The sequence below is a fragment of the Monodelphis domestica genome, chromosome 4, assembly GCF_027887165.1.
Source record: "Monodelphis domestica isolate mMonDom1 chromosome 4, mMonDom1.pri, whole genome shotgun sequence".
NCBI classification, from domain to species: domain Eukaryota; kingdom Metazoa; phylum Chordata; class Mammalia; order Didelphimorphia; family Didelphidae; genus Monodelphis; species Monodelphis domestica.
Genome location: NC_077230.1, coordinates 369,517,726 through 369,529,493, shown reverse-complemented (window position 1 = coordinate 369,529,493; position 11,768 = coordinate 369,517,726). Strand labels below are relative to the sequence as shown.

At 57.1% G+C, this 11,768-nt stretch overlaps 1 protein-coding gene across 3 annotated transcripts in view; it reads right to left on the bottom strand.

Annotated features, from left to right (window-relative positions):
* Nucleotides 1-173: 173 nt before the first annotated feature.
* KIAA1522 (KIAA1522 ortholog) overlaps nucleotides 174-11,768 on the bottom strand; it is a 41,137-nt gene continuing 29,542 nt past the window's right edge. For all 3 annotated transcript variants that reach the window (XM_056795295.1, XM_056795296.1, XM_056795297.1), the window contains exons 2-7: nucleotides 7,827-7,964; nucleotides 7,300-7,355; nucleotides 6,626-6,752; nucleotides 6,408-6,524; nucleotides 3,564-6,128; nucleotides 174-2,726 (exon numbers count right to left, since the gene is read on the bottom strand). In XM_056795295.1, coding sequence (XP_056651273.1) covers nucleotides 2,704-2,726; nucleotides 3,564-6,128; nucleotides 6,408-6,524; nucleotides 6,626-6,752; nucleotides 7,300-7,355; nucleotides 7,827-7,964 — 3,026 coding nt within the window. In that variant the 3' untranslated portion in view covers nucleotides 174-2,703. The remainder of the gene's footprint in view (nucleotides 2,727-3,563; nucleotides 6,129-6,407; nucleotides 6,525-6,625; nucleotides 6,753-7,299; nucleotides 7,356-7,826; nucleotides 7,965-11,768) is intronic.

Genomic DNA, 11,768 nt, shown 5'->3' with positions numbered 1-11,768 from the left:
GGCTTCCTCTGGAAAATGAAAGGATTAGATTCTTGGGCCTGGTGTTGGCAGCAGTGGGAGCCCAAGTTGGGGATGAGTCAAGGCCAGCTTCTGCTTAGGTCCTGGTTGGAGTCCAGACCCTTTGAGGCTGTGTCTGCCTAGCTGACCTCTCAAGGAAGAAGCAGCAACAATGATTCAGCTTTAATCATATAATTAACATATTTTAACCAAAACATACAGAGTTTTTTTCATTGTATCTCACTCAGACTTTTTCAAGGTAAAGGAATTGAGGTCTTCAGGGGTATTGGGGTGGGTTGTTTTTGTTTTTTTTGTTTTTGGCTTTTTTAACAATCAAAGTGAGGTCAATGTTTAAAGAAATATATATATATTTCTAACATTTCTACAGAATAAAAATCAGAGGCTTTTGGTCTCTTGGTTAGTGCTAGGTCCAGCTTGGTTCCCCAAGGGGATAAGGCAGGGACTTGCACCCTTCCCTTTCCATCCCCCCTTCTTGGTCCCCACTGCCATGCTCTGCCCAACAGGAAAGGGTGGGTAAAGCTGGGCATTCTCAGAGGCCTGACCCTTACAGAAGGGTCAGGACTCCAGTAACAGAGCTGAGCAAGGAGGGTCAGGTGGCATGAGTTTACAATGAACAGGAGAAAGCCCTCCCTCCCACCCAAGCCCCAGCGGTTCTGCAGGCAGGTCAGCCACTGCCCCTCAAGCTCACGTGGAGGATGTGAGCAGAGCTTGGCACAGTACAGTGGTTACAGACTCCTCTCTTTACTCTTTGTCTGTGACAGCCAGTAGAGAGGTTGGGGTCAGATGACCCACAGGATGAGAAGGACATTGATATGGAGTCAGACTCCTCCCTCAGTAGTCCCCTTAAGAGGCCCCAGCCTAGCCAAGCTCAGCAAACACCACCAGGACCAAATGATGACAGCCCTGGGCCAGGCAAAGGAAAAAATAAAGGAAGAGTTGGCCAATGGCTACCTAGTTTGGGTGGTGGTACCCAGGCCTCAGTGAAGCAAAGAATCACAGGGACCATCCCTCCAGTATAGGAAAGCCCTTCTGCTCTGTCCCATGTGCATTCACTTCTACCTCAGTACCCCCCCAACCAAACCACTTCTGAAATGGTTTCAAATCTGTTGAAAGCGCAGGTTACACTGAAAAGAGTTGCCAGCCTGAAAACAGGTTCAAGAGGATTTCGATGGAACCTGTGGTCAATGAGATCTAGGTCAGACTATTCAAGGGAAATCTGAAGTTGTTGAAAGGCACCCCTAACTCTGAAATCGTAGATTGTTCCCATGCTCTCCCACTGCTCTGATGGCCAAAGTGACAGAGTGGGACCAAAGGACAGCCCAGGGAGGTATTTGTATTCTTAGAATAGTCCAAGGATGTCTTTGGCATGGGAGACTGACTGCAATCAGACCCACCTTTGCCATCCCCCAAATGAGCATCCAGTGCAAAGAGGTGATCCTGAGGGCAAAACCCCACACAATGGAGCAGGGGGTGGAGGAAAAGAATACGTACAGATGAGTCATACCGTACTGCCAAAGGCATCCCTCCTCTCCACCCCGTTCAGCCTACAGCCTCGAGAGCAAGTGGGTGAAGCCAAAAAGCCAGTACCTGTGTCTGGGCTGAAATCTCCTTCCCTCTTCCCTAGAAAAGGAGAGGAAGGGGGAAACCCCAAGAGTGGTGGGGAATCTTAGCCTCAAGGAAGTGAGGAGAGCAGCATCTGGGAAGAGCCAGATCTATGGAGCACAACATCCTTTCTCTTCATTCTCGTCGGTCAGCTTCTGATGCCCTGAGAAGGGAGGGGGACAAGCCCTTCCTCCTGGCCTACTAGGGTCACATTGGCACCAACCCCCCCTCCCCCACTACTGATGGAAGCACCTGAAGGGAGCAGCCAAGTTGGGAAACAAGAGGGAGGCTCATCCCTCTCCTCCCTTTTGTGCTTTGTCCAAAGGCCAGGGACTACTATCTCTACCACCTGTCCCCCAAAGGAATAGGGCACCCCAGACCCCCATGCCAGTCTGAGAAGGCTAGCCAGAGACCCAGACAGAGTGAGAACTGCTGCCATGTAAACAGGAGCCTTGTGCTCCAGGAGGGGCAGGCCCACTGCTGAGGGTGACCAGCAGGATAGAAGGCCGGCCACCTGCCCTGTAAGATGGATGGACGGGCAGCCGTCTCTGAAAAGTGCTTTTGATTCAAAACTACTATTGTGTGCTTGATTTATAGGACTAATTCTCCCAGAAATTGGAGGGGGAAGAGAGGGAGAGGAGAGAGAGAAAAGAAAATCTTTTTTCAACTGAAAAGAAGAAAAACAAAAATCCCAGGGAGCTCTGGGCCAGGCCCTCGCCTCTTTAGAGGGACGGCTCTGGGGCCAGCGAAGATCACTCCCTCTTCCCATCCTTTGTCCCTCCTCCGCTAAGCCAAGACAGGGTCGGAGATGGAGAAGTGGTGACTCTGGGAGTGTCCATTATTATTTTTTTTTCTTCAGTAAAAAGGCAAAAGAAAACTGCCTAACTTGGTGGGGAAAGGCGTCCTCACCAGGTTTGCATAAATGTCAAAGGCCGTGGAGGCTAAGGCTGAATTCTTCCTTCGTATTAAGTTAAGCATCTGTCCAGTTCTCCCCTTGTTCTCATGCTTCGACCTGCTCAGGTCCCTGAGAGATTGTGTTCTTAGGATGGGTCAGCAGTACCAGAGCCACGTTGTTCCCTCAGGTCAGACCAGCTCTTTCTGTTTCTCTGTGGAGAGAGGGGTGGCCTGTTAGAGGACGGGAGGTCTGTGGATCTCAGCAGCCTAGCACTATGCCCCAAAGCTGGCCTATCTTGATGGAGTTTCCCTGCTGTCCCCATCTCCAAGGCCTATAGCTAAGCCTTCATGCCACACAGAGAGGGAAGAGGCTGCTTTGGGAAGGAGACGTGTCCCATCCTTGGATGCCTTTCAAGTGGAAAATTAGAAGGAAACGGGAATTGATGAAGCACCTACTGTGTGCTCATTGGATCCTCACAACCATCCTGAGAGCCAAATGCCATTACTATCCTCATCTGACAGAAGAGGAAACTGAGGCAGACACAGGTTAAGCATCTTGCCCAGGATCACCAAAGCTGGGTTTTAAGGCTGGATGTGAACTCGGGTCCTTCTGCCTCCAGGTCCAGTGCTTTAAACACTGGCCTACCTAGGCCCTAAAGGTGCCTCCAAGGCCAAATGGCACTGTCAGAGACACTGTAGAGGGAAGTTCAGCTTCCTCTGAGGTCCCCTTTTAGCTCTAAGATGTTCTACATCTTGAGGCTTCCCTCCCCCCGCTGTCCCCACCCCCTCCACCCCGTCCTTGAGCCCCGAGTAGTGGGGATGACAGAAACGGAGGCCCTTCCAGGACTCGTGCGGTACATCACTGAGTCTCCCATGACTCCCCAGGACCAGAGAAAAGCCCAGAGCCTGACAAAGGGAAGCCCGCTGGCCTCCCTCAGCCTGGCTCTGCTACTTCCTTGCTGGGCGCCTCCTCTCCATAGGTAAACCAGTGATGATGCTGCGCTAGGAGGCCGGGGCGGCCCCCAGACCCTCCCCACGGCCCCGGGTACCTGAGGCAGCGGGGCTCAGCGGCTGCGGCTCCAGGCCGGCCAGCTGCACGGAGCCTCCGTTCTCCGCTCGCTCTCCCTTAGTCCTGTCCTCCAGCGGGGGATGCCCATTGGCAGGGGAGCCCGAGGGGCTCTCGGCCTGCGTGATGCCGGGAGAGCCAGACGGAGGGACCCCGGCGGATGGCTTCCGGGCCACCGGAGGGGCAGACTTGCTGGGTTTCCTCTGGGGCTGGGGCCCCCGCTGCTCAGACAAATTCCGAAGTTCTGCCACCAGGTTCCGCTGCAGGTCCACCTGGGCCTCGGGGGAGACGGGCCGCTCCAGCTGCAGCTTCTTGGCACCCTTGGAGAAGATGAAGCTGGCGGTGGAGGCGGGGGACTGTGGCCGGGGGGACCCGGCCTCCGGCTGGGTGGGGCCATTGGATCGAGGGCTCGGGGGGCCTTCGGAGGATGCCAGGCTCGAGACCTTGAGGCGCATGGCAGCATGAAGCCCGGTGGAGGGCCCGGCGGAGGGACCGGGGGCCTGGCCACCCCGCACAGATAAAGCCTTCCTCAGGGGTTTCTGCGGGGCAGGGGCAGGAGCCGGGGCCTGGGGGGCTGGCAGGGCTGGGGGAGCCACGGAGCGCAGCCGCACCATCTGCAGCAGCGAGGGGGTGACGATAGGGAGGCTGGCGTCCTCCTTGGGGGCAGGAGTGCTCTTACTACGCCCCAAGGGCTCCTTGGGGGGCTCCGGTGGCTTCCCAGTCTGGAGGGCCCCGGCTGGCAAGGGTGGGGCCAGGGGAGGGGGCCCAGGCAAGCTCTGCGGCTCCGCAGGAGGGGGGGCCTCGGTGGGGGCAGGGGGAGGGGGCGCAGGAGCTGGGGACTCTGGCCTGGCGGGTGAGAAGAAGGCCTCCTCTGGCGGAGGGAAATCGGCCATAGAGAGATCTTGCTCCTCTGGGGCAGGGGGAGGGGGTGGAGGCCAGCTGGGGTCCTGGGAGGTCTCCCCGTCAGAACTGAGGGGGGCCGGGGCCTGGGCGGCCGCTTCCCCTTTCTTAGCAGGTGGCGGAGGCGGATGGTAAGATGGGGGAGGAGAAGGGGGAGGAGAGCCGCCTTTGGGGGGTGTCGGGGATTCCTGACCAGACTTCACTGGGGTCCCTGACCCTCCGCCAGGGGAAGGAGCAGAATTAGAAATGGGGCTGGGAGCCGGAGCAGAGGGAGTCGAGGTCTTGGGCTTTGAGGGTGGCGGAGAGAACGGGGCCGGGACCTTGGGGTGCGGGGGAATGACGAACCTGTCGGCCGGGTTGGTCGGGGGCAAGGGGGCCTCGGGAGTGGGCACAGGGGCGCCCCTGTCTGCGAGGGCCGGGTCGCAGGACGAAATGGAGGAGCAGAGGGAAGTGAGTGAGGAAGACACCGAGGCCCCTGGGGACCTCAGGGAGCAAACTCGCTCGGGCTTTAGAGGCCTCGGGGATGGCTTGCCCGGGGAGGCGGGGGGCCCCACCAGCCCCTTGGGAGGCAGTGTAGGGGTGCCACTTTGGCTGGAATAGCCACTAGAAGGGGACAGCGTACGCTCTGGGGAGCCCACCAGGCGCTGCGAGGTGCTGGGAGACAGAGCCGGGCCCGGGGCTCCGGGGGCCGCCTCCTCGGGCAGCTGCGGCTGTTTCCGTTCCGGCTTGGGGGGCAGCCCCGGGGCCCCATCGGCCAAGCCGCGCTGGTGAAGGGAGTAGGTCCGGCGGGGGGGCGCCGGTGCCCGTTTAAGCTTCCGCAGAGACACGCTCCTGACGGACGAGCGTCCGCTCTGAATGCTGATGGTGTCGGAGCCATCGGCCCCGCCGCCCGCTCCGGGGGAAGCCCGCCCGCCACCCGGGGCCGAGGAGAGCCCGCTCCCCGCCGGGCTGCACGGACTCTCCCGGCCGGCGGCGCAGCCCTCGTCGCGGGCCGGCAGCCCGTCGGCTCGGTCCTCGGAGCCCCCCTGCGACGACAGCGTGGATCCGTCGGACACGATCGTTTCTGTGGACTGTGAGTGGCTCCAGTTGTCGCTGGAGGAGGAGGCGTGCCGGCTCCGGGGCCGGCAGGAGGAGGAGGACGAAGAGAAGCGCCCCAAGGAGCGCACGGAGGCCGGGCTGGCCGACAGGAGGCTGCAGCGGCTCAGGGTGCGGACGCTGCGGCGGCTCAAGGCCACCACGTCCACGGTGGGCGGCAGGACGGCGTTGGGAATGATCTTGGAGAGGTAGGTGGCCTGGGGCGAGATGGACATGGCCGGGCTCAGGGGCTCCGGGGACCCGGCCCCGCCGCTCATCCCCGGCACGGCCAGCGACTTGGGTCGGACCAGCGGGGACAGCTGAGCCCCCGTCCTTCGGCCGATGAGGCTGTCGTCGCGGTAGACGCGATCGATGTGGCGCTGTAAGGCGGCCTCGTCCCCAGACCCCGCTTCCAGGGCGACCAAAGACACTCGGACCCCAGGGACAGCGCTCCCAGGCACCGCCGGCTGCCCATCCACCGTGGGGATGTGCACCACCCCCGCCGCGCCGTGCCCATTGGTGAGGTGGGCCGGAGGCCTGGGTGTGCCAGGCGCGTCGTGCCCGTTCCTTAGACCTGAGAGCAGAGAAGAAGACAAGCGCTCAGGGGCAGGTAGATCTCCTTCCGGGGACCTCGGGCAGGGCAGCCCTGGCTTCCAGAGGCAGCCCTGACACGTCTAATGAACGAGTGACTTCCCCTCTCTGACACTATCATTGTAGGAGGAAGTGACGAGGCGGCCCAGGGCATCAAGCGGCGGGCCAGGAGGTCCTGGGTTCAAATCCGGCCTCAGATACGTCCTGGCTGTGTGACCTCGTTGGGGCTGCGGTCCCTGGCCCTCCCCCAGCAGTGGCTCACCCAGTTCCTTCTGCACGTGTTGCGGCAGCCCCAGCACCGTGCTCCGCCTCTCTCGCCTTCGCCGGCCTGATTTCCCTGGCTTTGAGGGGAATGAGTCGTGAGGTCGGAAGGTGGAGCCTGCAGGTGAGGGAGTCAATGGAGGCATGAAAGAGTTAATGAGAATGGCGCCCCGCGCAGGACATGCCCACAGGACCCCCGCCCCAGCCCCAGACAGGCACCTTTGCGCTGGATCATCTCCGACCGGATGGACAGGGCGTCCTCGGCGGCCGAGCTCTCCAGGGTGGACGTGGTGCTCTGGCTGCAGAAGGAGACGCTGTCTTCATCCTTGGAGCCCATCTGGGATGACTGCAGGGACAGAGGGGAGAATCAGGGAGGCTCCATCCAGCCTGCTTTAAACGTCAAGATTTACAGCAAGAAAGAACTGAAGTGCATGTACTGAGTGCCGAGCCTTCCCTTCTTGTCTTAATAACAAGCCTGAAAGCACAAGCGGGTAAGGGCTAGGCAATCAGAGTGAAGTGACTTGCCCAGGGTCACACATCGAGGAAGTGTCTGTGGCCAAACTTGAACCCAGGACCTCCTGATGGTGGGCCCGGCACTCTATCCACCCAGCCGCTCCTCCAACTCCCTTTTGTTGAAGATAAGGAATGTGAGGCTCAGAGAGAGGAAGAAACTTGCCCAATGTGACCAGGGGAATCAATAGCTGTTTGTTTCAAGGTGAACTTGGGCTCGCTGATTCCCAACCCGCTGCTCTTCCCCTTCCATTCTACCGTGCTGCTTCTTCCTAAGGCCCAGTCCCTGAGGGACCCTATGAGGGTTCAGGGAAAAGGGAGGGAATCCAGGCCAGGAGAGCAGCCCTTTGGCCGACAGCCCTTTGCCTCCCCCCTCCTCTCACCTTGATGCTCTGACTATCTCCATGGTCCCAGCAATCTTTGTTCTGTTTCTGCTTTTCTGAAAGACAGGAAAAGAGACTATCCAAAAGTGGAGCCTTTAACTCGGGGGGCCTTTTGGTCAGAAGCAGAAAAGAGGAAGTAGCAGCCCCAGCACCTCCCATCCTACCATCATGGCCTCTTGCCCGGGGGTGCCTCCCCCACCCCATCCAAAGCCCCCAAAGCAGGGGAAATCAAAGGACTCAGAATGGAAAGGAGCTTTAAAAGACCCTCTCTGGTTCAACAGGTCGGGTCCAGAGGAGCGGGCCTTGGACGTGGACACAGCCCCCCATCCCCTGTCCATCCCTTGCGGCTTCCTTCCAGAGGCCCCCTCTCTCATGCACTTTCCAGGGGAGATGGTGCATTCTGTAGCTCTCTGCGTGGTTCTCTCCTTCCCTTCCAGGCTAAACACGGGCGACCCAAGGGGCTGGGACAGAAGGAGGGGCTCAGCTGCCCCAGGAGCCCGGAGGCAGAATCTGGGGCGGACGGGCACCTTGGTGCTGCAGCGATCGAAGTCCTTCTTGAGCCTGAAAGTGCAACTCCTCCAAGTGAGGGGGGCGGCTGCTAGGAAAGAAGACGTTGTCCTGATGTCCATCCGATGGCGGCTGCTTGTTGTCTGCTTTGCTTGAACCTGGGTCCGAGAGAAGAGGTCACGAGATGAGGGACCTGGAGCGGGAAGGGCTCTTGGAGGGCATCTAGTCCAACCCACCCCATTTTTACAAAGGGGGAAGCTGAGGCCCAGCCATCGGAAGCGGTGACTCAGGATCCCACACGGGGCAGAGCCTGGACTCAAACCCACATCTTCTTTCCACTTTTGTCCCATCACGTCCCATGACGCTGCTTCTCGGCGCCCGGTTAATTTCTAAGATATAATCTCCCTTTTCTCTCTTATTTCACAGGGGAGGAAGCGGAGGCCCAGAACACTGCTAAGTGTACGGTAACAAGAAGCAAAGCAGGAATTCGGGCCGGGCCTTGGACTCCACATTCTACATAGGGTCAGATGGAAAGCTGAGTCATGTGGGCAACCCAACTCCCTCCAGCTCACCTTCCCCTCCTCCTCCCTGGGTGCGCAGAGAGCACGCTCTTTGTGTCCCCAGCAATTAGCACAATGACTGGATCATAGAAGGCCCTTAATAAATGCTAATTGACTGCCTGACTGGCCCAGAGGGACAGATCCAGGTCCACCTTCCCCCCAGGAGCAGGAACAGAGCGCTGCTCCAGGGTACAAAGCAGAGTGGCGGCCAGACTCTAGGGCTTCCTGCCCCTACTGGGGACCAGTCTACCTTTCTAGTCTGTCTCTTGGGATTCCCCTCCAGAGGGAGAGAAGCTTCTTCCCTTCCTTGCCTGGCCCAGGGGCATCTATGGGTATGGGAAAGGGGGACGGTCTCTAGGCTGGCACCACGGAGGAAAGAATTCTTGCCCACCCCTGCTCAGACTTTCCAGACCTCTCCCAAGTTCCCTTTCTTCTCCATGTCCAAGGATCTGTGGCTCTTTCGCCCACCTCTGCCAAAAGACCCCTGCTTTTGCCCCTGTTACTCCCAGAGTCTAGACTATCCTCCTAAAGCGCAGGGAGTCTGGGGCAACAGATAGTTATTATAAGGGCCACGTACCGTGCTGACTAAGGCTGAAGTCAGCAACGAAAGGAAAGAACAGTCCCTGGCCTCAAGGAGCTGACATGGGAGTGGGTAGATTCCTCCCCATCTTTTGGGGAAAAGGCCAGGTGACCCAGTGGAAAGAGCTCTGGGCCTGGAGTCAGGAAGTCAAGATGATGTGAGTTCAAATCCAGACTCAGATACTTACTAGTTGTGTAATCTCAGGTCTAGGCAAGTCACTTAACTTTGGGTGCCTCAGGTTCCCCAATTGTAAAATGGGGAAAATAGCAGTGCCAACCTCAAAGAGTTGTTGTAAGGATCAAATGAGAGATCACCGTGCCAGGCATTGAGTAAATGCTGAATAAATGCCTGTTTCTTTCCTTCCTAATTTCCTTCCCTTTTTTCCACAACCAAATTAGCTTCCAAGAAGAAGCCTTTCCCCTCAGGTCTCATTTTGCACTTTGATTTTTATCTTTCTTTTATTTTTTTTTAAACACTTATCCTAGTAACAAGTCTTTTTTTTTTTAACCCTTACCTTCCCTCTTAGAGTCAATACTGGGTATTGGCTCAAAGGCAGAAGAGTGGTAAGGGCTAGGCAATGGGGGTCAAGTGACTTGCCCAGGGTCACACAGCTGGGAAGTGTCTGAGGCTACATTTGAACCTAGAACCTCCCATCTCTAGGCCTGGCTCTGAATCCACTGAGCCACCCAGGTGCCCCCGACCATTGGCAAGTCACTTAACTCTTCTTGCCCTTCTGTCTTAAGAGTTGTTACTAGGTGGAGCAGTTGGGTGGCTCAGTGGATTGAGAGCCAGGCCTAGAGATGGGAGGTTCTAGGTTCAAATCTGACCTCAGACACTCCCCAGCTGTGTGACCCTGGGCAAGTCACTTGAGCCCTTCCTGCTCTTCTGCCTTGGAACCAATACACAGTATTGATTCCAAGACTGAAGGTGAGGGTTTATTAAAAAAAAAAAGAACTGTGATTTGAACTCAGATTCTCCCAACTCCAAGTCTGGTGCTCTATCCACCCAGCCACCTCGCTCTGTTTTGTATCTTTCTAATGCAATTTAAAAAAAAATCAGCCCTAATTTCATGGGTAGAGGGGAGCCCAATGAGGAAGCTCCTCTCTCCATTCGGATGGGCACCTTCTCTGCAATGTCTATTCTCAGACTGTTAAGTGGGAGCGTGAGAGTTCCAGGGGCTCGCCCAGTCTCACCCACCAGCCTACTTGAACCAGACCTCTGTGTCTGGCTCTCTACTACCCTCGATGTCTTTCTCAAGTACACTTCATCATATAACACTTTGCCTCCTTAAACTATATTCCTTTTTGCCTCGTCCCGTCTAGCCTGCGACCTCCGTACACCAGGGGTACTTTTGGATTTCCTCCGTGGCTCAGGAGAAGCTCACTAAGGGTCATCTCTCCGCCCCACTTCCCTTTGGTCCCACATCCCAGGCCAGGCTGACCTCTCAGGTCCAAACAGATCTCCTGGGCTCAAGAACCCCCAGATATGGGGCTCGTGCCCTTACAAAGATCCTATTACAGGCTCCTCCTCTAAAGAGGGGTGGAGGGGCCTGCAGAGTGCTGACACAGTCCAGTCTGGACAGGGAAGTGGCCTCTGCCCCTTTAAATGAAATAGACAACATAAGCAACAAGGGGAGGCGGGTCATATGACCTTGGCTAAACCTTTGGGCACCTACAAAGGGCGGAGCACCCCCCCACACACCGTGAAAGAAGCCTGCGGCAGACAGGACTTGGTTGATAAGGAGGGTGGTGATGACCACCCCGCCTAGGTGAAGTGCTTGGAGATCCCCAGGCTCCCTGGGAAGGACGACCCAACCCCCATTAAAATGCTCAGAGACTCCTTGACTCCCTACTGGCAGGGGAGAGACTCTCCAAGACTCCAAGACTATTTTTTAAGTTTACTCACATCATATGCCTCCGCTCACCCCTACCCTAAGGGGGAGCTCCAAGTTCTCCATTCTGCTTCCCACAATTCCATCCAATCTCACTGAGGAAGAAACTGAGTCAAAAGGCAAGACAACGCCTGACCCAGAGGTGAGAAACATGGGCCTTCCCTCCCTCCATCACCTCTAACTCCCTCAAGTCTTTTCACAGATCCTCTGGGGGGCATTACAAGAGGCCCAGGGTCACCAAGCCATCAGAGACCCCCGGACTTCCAGCTAAACGGGACTTGGACACCCACGAACGCAATCTTCTCCTTTTACAGAAGACAAAACTGAAGTCCAGGAAGGGGAGGCATGTTGCCCGACGTCACACGGGCTAAGTTCAAGGGCTAAGATTCAAACCCAGGTCCTCTGACGCCCAGCCCTTTCTAGGATGTCAAGAAGCAAGAATGGAGCCCAGGCTTTCCTAATTCCAAGCTGGATTCTATCCAGTGCACCGGTGAAAGAATAAATTGGAGGCCCAGAAAGGGGAAGAAACTTGCCCAAGGTCACCTGGGAAATAGTGGTAGAGACTCAAGGACCAGGTCTCCTGGCTACAGTGGGGGGTCCTTTCTCTACACCCCATCCTCAAACCCTTTTGGAGGCGTCAGGGATCTTCTGCCTGCTTCCCTAACTCGGGTTCAACCGATGTCAGTCCCCAGAGACCTAAAATCTGAATTTCCCACCCTGCCCAGGCTAGTGGCTCTAAGCTAGGAAAATGAAAAGTCCAAGACCCTGGGGGGAAGACAGGGATGTCCCAGATGGCCAAACCAGACAGGGAGACCTTGGGGACACTGAGGTGGATAGGGGGGTCACAAGAGTTCTGAGGGACACTGAGGTGGGCAGGGGGGTTACAAGAGTTCTGGGGGACACTGAGGTGGGCAGGGGGGTCACAAGAGTT